The sequence below is a fragment of the Choristoneura fumiferana genome, chromosome 12 (genome assembly GCF_025370935.1).
Source record: "Choristoneura fumiferana chromosome 12, NRCan_CFum_1, whole genome shotgun sequence".
Lineage (NCBI taxonomy): Eukaryota > Metazoa > Arthropoda > Insecta > Lepidoptera > Tortricidae > Choristoneura > Choristoneura fumiferana.
This window is the reverse complement of record NC_133483.1, coordinates 10,541,861-10,555,833: the sequence shown is the minus strand read 5'-3', so window position 1 is coordinate 10,555,833 and position 13,973 is coordinate 10,541,861. Positions and strand designations below refer to the sequence as shown.

The 13,973-nt window shown below is 35.4% G+C and overlaps 1 protein-coding gene across 2 annotated transcripts; it reads left to right on the top strand.

Annotated features, from left to right (window-relative positions):
* The first annotated feature begins 233 nt into the window (after positions 1-233).
* On the top strand, positions 234-13,515 carry LOC141433278 (cytochrome P450 4C1-like). 2 transcript variants are annotated; one of them, XM_074095247.1, is made up of 11 exons: positions 234-296; positions 575-775; positions 1,441-1,530; positions 3,302-3,415; positions 6,943-7,128; positions 8,192-8,385; positions 9,214-9,280; positions 10,650-10,845; positions 11,729-11,880; positions 12,545-12,724; positions 12,931-13,515. In XM_074095247.1, exons 2-11 carry the CDS (start codon positions 616-618, stop codon positions 13,110-13,112), a joined length of 1,521 nt encoding a protein of 506 aa, XP_073951348.1. In that variant the 5' UTR covers positions 234-296; positions 575-615; the 3' UTR covers positions 13,113-13,515. The 2 variants fall into 2 exon arrangements, with proteins under 2 accessions (XP_073951348.1, XP_073951349.1); XM_074095248.1 differs by lacking the exons at positions 234-296; positions 575-775 and having other exon boundaries at positions 1,441-1,526.
* The last annotated feature ends 458 nt before the right edge of the window (positions 13,516-13,973 follow it).

Here is a 13,973-nt window from a genome sequence, read left to right as displayed (position 1 = left end):
ACGGAATTTACCTTATTGTAAGATGGTGAATGGTAATATTATGGGATTCTGGACGTGATCGAAAGTCTTGGCGCGTTAGTTGATAAAGCCTCGTGACTTTGTGTCCTGTTAAAGTAAGTACTACAAGAAGGACATAAAAGTAATTATGTAAAACTGAAGATAAAGGTCGATTAACACTTAATTGAAGTGTAATGCCTTCATTGTTTACTTCATAGTTAGAAATTATTTACTAACTCAGTTAATAATAAGTCAGAGATTGTGAGGAATAGAAGTGCAGAAAGCGTGTTTACTGTAAGGTAATAATTTTGTTATTTTGTTGCAAAATTCAGGTAAATAATTAGTAAAAATATATTTTTTAATGCTTTGGCGCCCATAAAGGGATCTTTTCCAGTTAACCTTAGAACGATTGACAGGATAACAGAAACAAGAGTAGACACGTTGTTGCGATTACAAAAATCTCTAAACTGACTAAACGTAAAAGTAAAAAATAAAATAGATAGCACAATGTCTGATTCAAAATACGCGGACAATAATGGATTTAATATTAAATTGAACTGTGTATCTTTTTTTAAAGGGTATTTCAGGTTATATTTTTGGACATATTCAGCTTTCGAAATGATATGGTATCTGTTATTGACCATGATCGTTGCCTGGAGGCTGTACGCCAGTTTGAAGGAGAAAAAGTTAAACAAATTGGCCAAGGAGATAGGATTAATTGATAAGCCCATGATGCCAATCCTTGGACATGCATACTTATTTTTGTCAACTCGTAAAGGTAATAAAATATTTTAGCGAACTGACGTGGTACTGACAGATCTAAAAAAAATAGTAACATACAGTATATACAATTAATAACAAATAAAACAACGCAAAATAGAACTAAAACTAACTTCCCGACCGCTACTATTGGGCAGGTTGCCCTCTCGTGCTTCTCGATATGAACATACCCATACCAATAGTTGACCGAAGAAAGAAGGTGACCATAGTGCTGGCTCCTGCCTGCCACTGTCAGATTATACACAGCTACCCTACTTAGTTGTAACGATGAATACCGCAATAGACGCAGTGTATGACTACACTTACTGAAAACAAATCTAGGTAGAGTTGATTTGAGAAGGTAGAGTTGTAACATGTGGTGGTAGCAGACCGTAGTTTAAAAAGACGACTCGTTCTGAACATAACCGTAACGTAACGTTTTTAACTAAATGGCTTGTCTTACTGTAGCAAATTTTCACAACTAGTTTTAAGAAAATCTTCAACAAAGCTGATTTTTGCGAGATGACTACACCAATTATTTTATCAAATGTTAATGTGACCATCGTGTATATTATCAAAACATACTATTGGTAGGAATAGCACTGCAACATTCAGTTGTTGCGTAAGGGACAATCCTATGTGGATGCATAATCGATGTTCTTTAATGTTTTTTTAATTTTACAGAAATTATGAAGTTATTCGAGTTTTTAGCTGAAGAGTCGTCCAGACACCGTGGTCTCATCGGCTTCTGGAATATAAATAGACTATTAGTAAGTAAGTAACTTATCTTTTGTGCTCCGAATTTGATACAACCGAAGTCATCGTTTCACTTATTTTGTAAAAAGATGTCAACAAAAGAAATTTTTTAACAAAAAAGTAAACCGACTCCAAAAAAAAAAAAAAAAAATGGAACCAACAACAAAACCCTTGAAAATATTTTTCTAGTAATCTACTAGCTCGAAGTCGGTGCCTCAGTACCAGCTAGCAGAAGTGGAACAATAGTCGTCTACCTCACCTACATACTATGGGTTTGAATCCATCCTGCTGGGTCGTGCTGAGTCACCAACTTCGAGCTAGTAGGTACCTAGAAAAATATTTTCCAAGGGTTTTGTAGTCTGTTCCATTTTTATTTTATTTTTATTTTTTTGGAGTCGGTTTTACTTTTTAACTTCTCTTGATTTATCACTTTTTAGTGATTCGTAGCCAAAGTACAGCCCAAACACGGCTTAGTTACGTTGTTTTATAACAGAGTTCCGTTGCCTACCTTCCGGCTTCAGCATCAGATCAGTGCGAAAGAATCATTAACTTAAAGATTCTTCTTATCTAGGTATATTAATCATGATCGTTTATAGACGAGCGAGCATTACTTAGCTTTAACGAGTTCCATTGGTCATCTACAGTCTTCTTAATCAGGTCCAGTTTACCAAATGATACTTTCTGAATGTAAATGCGTTCAGATAATGCGAAAAATGCCAAAATCGCTATAGGTGTGCCTATAAAATTTGAGGTTTGCCCTTGATTTCCCCAGGATCCCATTATCAGAGCTTGACTTGGTGACAATGGGACCACCTCAGAAGAGTACTCTTTCGAATAAAAAAATAATTTTGAAAATCGGTCCACAAATGACTGAGTAATCGGTGAACATACGTAAAAAGAAAAAAAATTAAAACATTGGAACATAGAACCTCCTCCTTCTTTGAAGTCGGTTAAAATACGTAATGTTTGTATTCGAACTGTAGGTGTATATACAATTCTTATATAAGAAGCAGTTTTTTGGTGATCATATTAAGTGACATTTGATTCTTGGCCAACTTCAACAAAAAAAAAAAAACGGCCAAGAGCATGTCGGACACGCCCAAAATAGGGTTCCGTAGCCATTACGAAAAAATAAGTAATATTTTTCTAAGGATTTCGTATTTTATACGGAATCTTCCAAGTTTAGGTATATATTTTATACCTTAGGCTGCTATTTACTCTTAAACTACTAATAATTATGAAGCAAACTTAGTCGTTATAGTTTTCCTTGAAAGTTTGATAAATTTACTACCATTCTGATTTTTTTCAAAATTTTCCACCCATCGGTTTTTTTAGAGGGGGACGCTCGATTTTAATATTTTGCAAACAGATCACTGAATCGAAAAATCGTTTTAGCAACCTAATGATTTTGAAAGACCTATCCAACGATACCCCACACTACAAGTTTGAATGAGAAAAAAAATCACTCCCACTTTACGTCTATGGGAGGTACACTAAAAAAATTTTTTTTCAAATTTTTATTGTACTATTTTGTCGGCATAGTTTACATTCATATTCGTGCAAAATTACAGCATTCTAGCATTGATAGTCCCTGAGCAAAGCCGCAGACGGACAGACAGACAGACAGACATGGCGAAACTATAAGGGATCCGTTTTTGCCATTTTGGCTCCGGAACCCTAAAAACGAAGAAAAGGCTCAGAAAAACCCGAAACTACCAACATCTGAAATAGGTACGTGAAGGACACGATTAGTATTTTTTAAAATATTCTTTTAATATTTTTTCCATAGATATCACTGACCCCGAAGCAACAGAATTTCTGCTTAAAACATGTCTAAGTAAAGATCATGGGCTATTGAGAGGACCGTTAATGTTCACTGGGAACGGCAGCATCTTCGCACCAGGTGAGTTCACAAATACCTAAGTACTTACCACAGTAGATATACAGCGTGTGTTTTTACCCGACTGCCCAGAGGAGGGTTATGTTTTTCGAGCGTATGTATGTATGTATGTTTGTATGTATGTATGTATGTGGGTATGTATGTCCATTTCTTTGGTCCTCGCTGCAGCCTAAACGGCTAGACGGATTTTAACATATGAGGTATCATTGGATTCGTCATAACTGTCGGAGTGACATAGGCTATATAAAATTTCAATATGGCGTCTGAATGGTGCGTGTGAAGTTCCCAATCCGCACTGGGCCCGCGTGGGAACTACGGCCCAAGCCCTCTTGTTCTGAGAGGAGGCCTGTGCCCATCAGTGGGACGTATATAGGCTGGGATGATGATGATGATTCTATATAAATGCTTTTAAGCATAGAATATCGAACAGCAAACTATCTTCAAACAAACGTACTAATACATCGCACGGCTCGGTGGTGCGCTGCTACATTCACCTCAGGAGACAGTGCCGCTGTTCGTAATTTGGCCGTGTAATGCTATTCTAGTTTATCAGGCGTTGCCACCATGTGCTAGGAGGTTGAGGAACCAATTATGTGTTTTTCATGAACCAATACAAACGCTTCATTTACCTACTTACACACACACACACACACACACACACACACACACACTGCAGCACACTGTGCTGTGCTTTTTTTATAAAAAATATAGATATTACTTAGCCTGAAAAACCTTTATTTAGCCTTTGCCAACAAATGAAGACCGTTACGGAAAAAGCATGATTAGCAGAGGTATACAATTAGAGAACAACTATTCTCACAGACCAACAACACAATGAGCGTTTTCTTGAAGATTCATTTAACAATGGATGGCGTAACATTTAGAAGAAGTAATAATACAAAGTTAGGTATTACATCCATTTTACTGGAATGAAATAGATTATTACGAGTACTGGAGACACGAGTGTTACAAATATTTATTAAATGAAACGTAATAAAATCTATTATGGTCCTGGCAAAAGCTACACGAACTCATGCACCGAGTGTTACGTACAACAGTCAAGTGTAAAAATATAAACTTATTCAAAGCTTCAAAGATACGAGGGTCACACTGAAAGTTTCGGGAACAGATAAAAATATGCAGTTTAATTGGATAAAAGTATTTTTATTGTTTCTCAAAGCCTTCACGCACGTCGTCCGTGAGTGATACACGGTCGCGTTTAAAATCTGAATACCACCTGTATATTGTAGTCTTTAAAGGTGCTTCATTACTAAAAGCAGCAATCATCCGGTCTCCACATTGTTTTTGTGTTAATCCACTTTTAAAGTCGTAATAAATCATAGCTCTTAAGTTTTCACGAGACAATTCCATTTTCATCAGCGACTCGACGACTTCAAAAAATTGAAACCAACCGAACCATTACTTTTTTTTTTCCTAGGTGGCCAGTGTGTTAATATATTGAAACTTTAGTGATTATAAAAAGGTATAATATGTGCCAAAATTAAGTTTCTAAGTTTTGGATTTCCGAAACTTTCAGTGCAGCCTTCGTAAGTACCACAGACTCTTATTCCGACGCAATAAGGCCGTAGTAACATATTTTTGAGTGGTTCGAATAGCTACTTAGTTTATTTTTACACTTTTCTATACAATACCATGCGTTTCATCGATTTTTAATCAAATCTTTGTTTCAATTTACCATATTATAAGTACAGTCAAATAAACTGATTCATTTGTCTTGAAGTTCCAGTGCTTAGTTTCAGGCTCCATCATCAGATCAGCTCGATGGTACCATTATTATTGTATTGTCATCAGAACTGGAGCCAAACGTCAAGTTTGGTGTTGATACGAATATCACAGTAAGAAGTGGATGTACGTAAATCAAGTTCAAAGACAATATACAGTCAAACAAACAGATACATGGTCAGCATCAAAAGTACCTAGCTGATTACTTTTTTACTGTATAACATTAACACATTTGTCAATCTTGTATGGCGCTAAGTACGTATCTGTAAAACGACAAAGTACAAAAGTAACCAGCTACTTTTGATGCGGACTGTATCAGGGTGGAACCTTAAAGCTACTATTTTCATGTTGACATCCCATACTTTTATTAAGGAAATCATAGTGCAATTGATTATTAAAAAAATCTGTTCGGGACATGAATCAGTTTGTTCGACTGTACGTAATTAGGGGATTTTAGGGGTTGAGTTAAATGGGAAGCTAATAAAAGTGTCGTTGTGGATTTTTTAGCTAAATTTTTCCATTGTGTATGTAACCTGTAATGATAATTGGGAGTTTGGAAAATTAACATAAATGAAAAAATAAATTTTTTACTCGCACTCGCAGAAAATGTATGAACTTGCTTCGTATGACAAAACAAGCGCGGGTGATCTGACCTAAAAATCTGATTTGCTGGCCAGAATCTGGGTACGCCCATGCTCCTGCTGGCTCGTGCTGAGGCACCAACTTCAAAGTAGTAGAAAATTATTTTCAAGGTTTTTAAAGTCGGTTCCATTTTTAGTTAATTTTTTTTTTCATTCATTGTACTGATTTGTTGCCAAAGAGCATCTCACAACGATTCCATTAAGCTCAAATGCAGCATAGTCTATCATTATAGTATATCATTTTCTAACAGAGTACCAGTACCTACGGTCTTCTTTATCAGGGTCCAGTTCACTAAATGATACTTTCTGAATGTAAATACTTAACTTGATGCTAAAAATGCCAAAATCGCTATAGGTGTGCTTTAAAAATTCGAGGGTTGCCCTCGATTTCTCTAAGATCCCATCATTAGATCCTGACTTGGTGTCAATGGGACCACTTCGAAAGTATGTCGTTTAGAACTAAAAAAGAATTTTGAAATTCGGCCCACAATTGGCGTAGTTATCGCGTAACAAACATCAAAAAAAAAAACATACACTAGAATTGAGAACCTTCTTTTTCGAAGTCGGTTAAAAAGACATTAAATTGAAAATACAAACTGAAATAAAGATGCACAGAAAAATCAGAAAAATAAGACCATCACTGGGAAACGTACCCAGGTCCTCGGTATTCCGTACCACGTGCTATACCTCTACACCGCTGATGGTCAACGGTACAGAAACGAATTTCCCCTATGCACCTCATATCTCAGCTTGTTTGTTTCTTATTTTTAGCCACTTAAGCAGTGACACTAGCGACATCTATACCGTAGCCCTCATCGAGAAACTTTTTTCGGCACTCCATTGGAACTAACCGCTCACCCGGACAAGAGATGTCGTTACTAAGCAATAAAATTAAGATTGTTTTTTGGAATCTTTTTGTGTTTTTTATTTCAATTCCAAATTTTTACTTTTACGGTTATCCCGTAAAACCTAAATTGAAAATACAAACTGAAATATAGATGCACAGAAAAACCAGAACAATAAGACCATCACTGGGAAAAGTAAAAATTTGGAATTGAAATAAAAAATACAAAAAGATTACAAAAAAACAATCTTAAAAAGACATTGCCAATAACGAACGAAATCGTATGTACACAATCTCAACAGTGAACATCTGGCGTCCCCGTCGCAAGATTCTCGCCCCGACCTTTAGCATGAAGAACCTGAACATGTTTGTGAACGTGTTCGCGGACCAAACCGCCGTGATGGGGAACCAGCTCGCGCCAAAAGCCGGCGCTGGTGATTTCTCAGTGTTCAAATATGTGGCTAACTATACGTTCGATGCTGTGTGCGGTAAGATTCTTATGAGAATAAAAAATACGTTGCCAACATTTTCTGATAATTTTCTGATTTCATTTTTAATACAAGCTTTTTTTGCTGACTGTACTTTGTCACCCAAACTACATTTGCACACCAAATTTCAAGTCGATGCCATCAACCGTTGAAGAGCTCCGTCCTGTGGAGACGATCTTGGCCGGTCTACCAGGGTATCACTACCAGATTATTGTATTGTCACGCAATCTACATAAGGATACCAAATTTGAAGTCAATCCAACTACTGGAAGTTGGTCGAATTTAACTTGCAAGATTTGATTACAAACAGACAGACAGATAGACAACGAGACAGGTGAAACTAAATAAATGCTTGTAAAATACAAGTAAGTAGTTATTCATTGAAATGGACTTCCGCAAAGTAATTCGTCAATTAGTCAAGTACTAGCCTTAACTTGCGGCTTTGTCCGCATTAGAAATAGCTTAATGTCGTCTTAACTCAACTGTTGTATTGTATATTATGCCCGTATTGCCCGTGCATTTTTTTTGCAATGTACAACGACAATCGTTTACTTACACGATTCTTGTTATCATGGCAACGCAATAAATTAATGTCTTAGAGTTTGGGTTGAAAAAAGGTTACGGGTGTTTACGGTAACAATAATTTGAAAGGACCACGTTCGCTCGCACAACGCCATCTATTGATTGCAAACGAAGTTGACACGTCGTTTTGAGAGGCAAAGTACGATACGTCATCGTTCTTGGACAGTGCCCTCTATTCTTGTTTAAACTTCAGATATTATCCCACGGGAACGCATTATCGGGATAACAAGTATTTTATGTCTCAGTGCAGAACTTTTTCTATCTGTACGCCAAGTTTCATGTAAATCTGTTCAACTGTTATTGCGTGATTGAGTAACATACATTCATCCAAGCATCCAAACATCTTCACAAACTTTTATATTTATAATATTAAGTAGGATTCGTAACAAACATCCAAACCTCCAAATATCTTCACAAACTTTCACATTTATAATATTAAGTAGGATTCGAGTATAATAATTAAAACAATGTGTATTTTTAGAGACAGCTCTTGGCATCCAAATACAGTCGCAGATCAAGCAGAATTCTTTCGTTAATGCGATTGACGAAATCTTCCGCATGACGGGAGACCGCATGAACAGTTTTACTGCGCGACATGACTTTATGTACAGGATGATGCCGTGTTTCAAGCAGTATGATAAGCAAAGGCAGCTCCTATATAGGTTTGTTAATGAGGTACGATTTCTACACGCCTAACAACAACAAAAACAAGGGCTAGTAAGATTTAGGGGCCACTCATAAATTACGCTACACTTTTAGAGCGATGGAGGGGCCTCGCAATTTGGGACACAAGAACAATATAATTTTTATAGTAGGTACGAGTATTTAATAGGTGTGACATGGAGGGGGAGGGGTGTAGGAGTAAGTAATCAAAATCAGTGTGACGAAATTTATGGATAGCTCCTTAAAATCATTAAGCAGTTTACAGCACGATAGATAAGGTTTTTTAAAATCTTTTCGTCATCATGATGATATTATGACATACTTGTTTTAATTAAATCGACGGTTCTGATGTATTTCCATAGCCATGCCTATTTTATCTATTACTCCAATTACCTACAGGTTTTACAGTATCAGCTAACTATATATTTTTAAATCTGGAATGTTCCAGTTTATACCTACCTCTGTCCATTTATATACAAAACATTCTTTGTATTTTTCTATTTGAATACTATCTCATTTAAATAACCTTATAAACTCAAAAATACTAGTTTTGTGCCTACTTATTCAAAATTTCAAGTTACAACTGATATAACCTAACCAACAAAAAGTTGGAAAACCCCCGACTTTGTCACTTCAAAGTTCAATAACAACATGTCTAAGAATAATTGCTAGAAAACCTGCTTCCAAATAAATAAATTAAAGATTCAAATCGATCCACCCGTTTAAGAGCTACGGTGCCATAGACAGACACAGACAGACAAGGTCAAACTTATAACACCCCTCTTTTTGCGTTAGGGGTTAAAAATGATTCCAACTGTAATTAATTTTAATCGTTTGCAGATCATACAAATAAAACGTGAAGAAGCAGCCAAACCCGCAGAATGCGCTGGCACCCTTCATGGTTTTAGTAAGTTTGTTATCTAACATAAACATAATAGATTGACATACGCCTTCTTTTAGATAAGGGTAAAATACTTCTACTCTACATTGATATCTACATATGTGTGTGAAGCGGCAGTTCATAAAATTGTTATAAATTCAGTTGACACACTGAGATGGCAACTAAATATATTGAGCAAAAAGCTAATCTCACAATCAAATATTGCCAGCCTTCTGGGCACGAAGAGTAGCGACGGTGATGTGGAATTTTTTACTTATAGATAACGTTAGTTTCAGGTTTTATTTGAAAAGTTCGTTCAATAAGAATCCTTTAACATCTTCAATCCCCGTCATTTTTTATTCCAATATCTCACAAACGACTATTTCAATTAATTTTAGCTTAAAACCATTATAGATGAGGTGTCTTTTTATGGAACAAAATCAGTATATAGCAGTAAATCGATGCATCCATTTGGAAGTTACGATGCCACAAGAGACACACAGATGTGTACTGATGTGCACGCTAAACTAACAACAAATATGTAGCTAGGGATTACAAATTGTGGTTAATCATCAAATTACCGACACTTAAATAATCGAATTTTATTTGAAAGTCAACGTTTCGAGTATTTCATTCAGTCATTACAAGTAATTTCCATTCATATATTTTTAATAGTCCAATGATTTATATAGTTGTATTATTTCACAGAAAATGGTTCGTAATTTATTGTTTATTTTTTTTAAAATAACATTAAACTTACTTTACGTAAAATCACTTGAATATGAGTTATTTTACAATTAACCTAACCTACTTTTCTGGTAACAGTTTGATTCTGCAAGGGTCGCAGTTCTAACCTAACCTAACCTACTTTTCTCGTATCAGTTCGATTGTGCGAGGGTCACAGTTCTAACCTCACCTAACCTACTTTTATGGTAACAGTTTGAATCTGCAAGGGTCGCAGTTCTAACCTAACGTAACCTACTTTTCTGGTAGCAGTTCTAACATCTATTTAAAAATATGAAAAGGTTCTACCCTAGTACACGGCTCAGTTTCCTCGACTGTACGTGTTATCGATTATTTTACAAATGTGTTGTAATAAAACTGCGAAGAAATGAACATAGTTGTTTTGTAATTACGTCATTTAAAATTGTCGTAAAACGAATCATATGCCAAATAATCCTCTTTCCTAACAACAGTTTTTCTATGAAATAATAAAAATTGTAATGAACTGGTCACGAAACAAAATTCCATCAAACGATAATACTATAACTAAATTTACCATGAAACGTTTTTGATGAAATGATATTCCATGTAAAGTTTGTCGGTAAAACAAGGGACACCCAAAAATTGCTCATTATGTAAGAAGTCATGCTTCAAAATAATAATTTGTTTACAGAAAAGAGCAAAGTCCCCTCATTTCTCGAGATGATTATGGAACATTCTGGATCAATCGGCGGCTATACCGACCTGGAGTTGCGTGAGGAGACCATGGTCATTATATTAGCTGGCACCGACACTTCGGCGGTGGGAACTTCCTTCGCACTCGTTATGATGTCCAGATACGAAGAGGTGCAAAAAAAGGTCTACGAAGAGTAAGTAACCCTGTTCTATTCTACTCAAAAGAAAATAAGGGGCACCTTGTACCTATGTAAGTATATCAACGGAAAAAAAACGTTTATGTTTGCACTTCAACGCATTATAAATAGTACAAAAAGTATTTGTAACGTACAATACGTTCTTATTCTTTTCATATTATTTAAGATATTATATTATTACCATATTAATAAAATCCCGGTTATTTGAGATAATGAATGATAATAATAAACATATGAAATATAACATTTAAATTACATTTACATTTGAATTTTATCAATAAAACTCAAATGGCCTATATTTTCTTCAGCATAGTATATATTTGCATTATTTTCCCGACTAACTGACTGACTCTATAAAATGGCTCTTAACACGAGCAAGCTGTTTTTTTTTTTAAATTTCCAACAGAATCAGAAATTCATCCATGGGGGTGAAGCCGTGGTTATCTTATATAGAAGAAAATCAAATTTCAAGTATTATTTATCATATTGTGGTTTTTAAATCAAAAATCAATTGTTTGTCTACTGTTTTATGTTGCACATAATTATATTAAGTTTATATCTTGTTCTTATTTAAGAGCGTTTATACCTACTGAGCTGGCAACGTTGCATTTTTGCAAATTTTTCTCGATTATTCTATAAAAATTTAATGAAAATTAAAAATGTGGTCTGATAGAACTCTTCTTATTATGTAGGTTAATGTGTCTACTCCAATAATAATTATTCGTGATAGACTTTTATATTCTTTAAAAACGAATTAATGTTTATTAACGGTTTTAGAAGAAAATAAAAGTCTATAACGAATAATTATTGGTGTAGAGTATATATATATTAAGAAGAGTTCTATCAGACCACATTTTTAATTTCATTCAATTTTTTTTAGATTAAAAGGGGTTTTCGGCGATTCCAATCGTACCATCACTGCTGCGGATTTACCCAGCTTAAAATATTTAGAAGCAGTTATAAAAGAAACACTGAGACTGTATCCACCGGTGCCTGTAATAGTAAGAGAAGTCGACAGAGATGTAACATTGCGTAAGTATTACTTGCAGGTGCTTAAGTTAATGATATTATCATTGAAGGGACGGACGGATTTTCATTGCTTGTTGATAAATAAAATCGTGGCCAAATGGTTTACTAAAGGTTTCAAGTAGAGGTTCGGATACTTCTACAACATTGAAATGAGAGTTCCTTTTTCATCCACTACTACCGTGTTAAAAATGTTTAAGTACCAATTTTATACTAACATGTTCAGATTACTTAGGTACTCTTCTTTTGACCGAACATCACATGCCACGCGTTTCGTGGTCCTCGTTTTCCCAAGCTTTTCTTTTAATTTCAATATCGACTATGCTAAGATTTTCTACTAAACGTATTCGGATTAAAATAATTAAATTGAAGGCCACCTATACAGTTAGGTACGTTTCATCATCATCATCATCCCAGCCTATATACGTCCCACAGCTGGGCACAGGCCTCCTCTCAGAACAAGAGGGCTACGTACGCTAGGTACGTTTGCTTAACTTTAACTCATTCACTGCCACCGACGCATATATGCGTTCTTGGACCACCCTCTCAGTGCCGCTGTCATAATTATTCATAAATTTTGAACGCACATGCGCGTCGGTGGCACCTGTGGTCAGTCAAGTCAAGTCAGGTGGCAGTGATTGCGTTAATATTGAATATGTTTTCATTTCAGCGTCAGGTGTCACACTAGTGAAGGACGTGACAGCCTTCATAAACATTTTGGGGATCCATCGCAACAGGGAGTACTGGGGTGACGATGCCGACGACTTTCGTCCGGAGAGGTTCTTGGAGGGGCCTTTGAAGCACCCGAATCAGTTCATACCATTTAGCAACGGAGTCAGGAATTGCCTAGGTAAAAACATAAAAAGCCTTTCTAGAAAATCGTAGCATTTTGGTATTAGCCGTCATATCATATATATCACTCAAGATATCTAGTGTAAAGTAGTGGGTATGCAAGTGGTTAATGTCGCGTATAACCTTATTTGGGAAATGTGAATAAAACAAAGGAGCCGTAAAAAGAGCATGTCTTATTTTTTATTATAAAACTTTTATTTTCAGGTTACCAATACGCCATGATGTCAATGAAGACAGCATTATCTTCGGTACTTCGGCGATACTCTATCTTGCCGCCCGACGGTATGGATCCTGAACAGCTCAAGAAACCACTAAGACTCGAATATGACGTGTCGATAAAACACGTTGATAAATTTATTATAAGAATAGAAAAAAGAAATTCTTAAGTACTCGTACTTGTAAAATTTTTCTGGCACTTACGGCTTTAGAAGAGAACGAGTATAAGCTTCGAGAAATTAGGTGAAGAAGCTGTTAAAAATAACCATTTATTTATATTGTTGGTGTATTTTTATAGCTATTATAGCTATTTTGCATGTGTATCTATGCATTATATTTTGCATGTGTATATTGTATGTTCAAACAAATTGCATCATGCGTGACCCAGGGTGGAACCTTTTAATAATAAATTTCACTATGTTTTCCTTGACAAAACTATGAGATGTCAACATGACATTAGTAGTATAAAGGTTCATGATTCAATTTGTTCGACTGTACGTAAAACGCAGGAAAGTAACAGGTTACAAGGCAGAAACGGATGTATTAAGGTAAAATATAAAGTTCTTAAAGGAATCTCTTTTAGTTTAACCTTTACATTATATTTTCATTATATTTACTATATTTAGACTGAAATTAAGGCGTAATACAATTTTGAAAAGATCACTTGGACGTTACTAACACTGACAAAGATTCCTCCAATTTAGACATGCTACTTTCTATGGAAGCTTAGTTTGATATATTTCTAGTATTTTTACTTGTGAACCTTTTCAACGCCAATGACTTATATATACGCACCGCCGGTTTCACGCCAACGACCTATATACGCCCATTCAAATTCAAATACATTTATTTATTTCGTCAGCATAGGTATAATTAGGTGACAAACAAACAAGAGAGCAAACTATGATGTGCCTGTCAGCGTAAGAAATCATTTGGAGAGACCTGGCAGTAGATTACATAAGATAGGATATGTTAATTAAAATGATCAAATTAATAACAGCGCATCATAATGAAAATTAAATATCACAAAG

Excerpts from the sequence above, each read along its gene's own strand:
- LOC141433278 (XM_074095247.1), top strand. The coding sequence starts at position 616 with ATGATATGGTATCTGTTATTGACCATGATCGTTGCCTGGAGGCTGTAC. Across the intron at positions 776-1,440 it reads ATTTTTGTCAACTCGTAAAG|AAATTATGAAGTTATTCGAG; the intron begins GTAATAAAATAT and ends TTAATTTTACAG. Across the intron at positions 9,281-10,649 it reads TGGCACCCTTCATGGTTTTA|AAAAGAGCAAAGTCCCCTCA; the intron begins GTAAGTTTGTTA and ends ATTTGTTTACAG.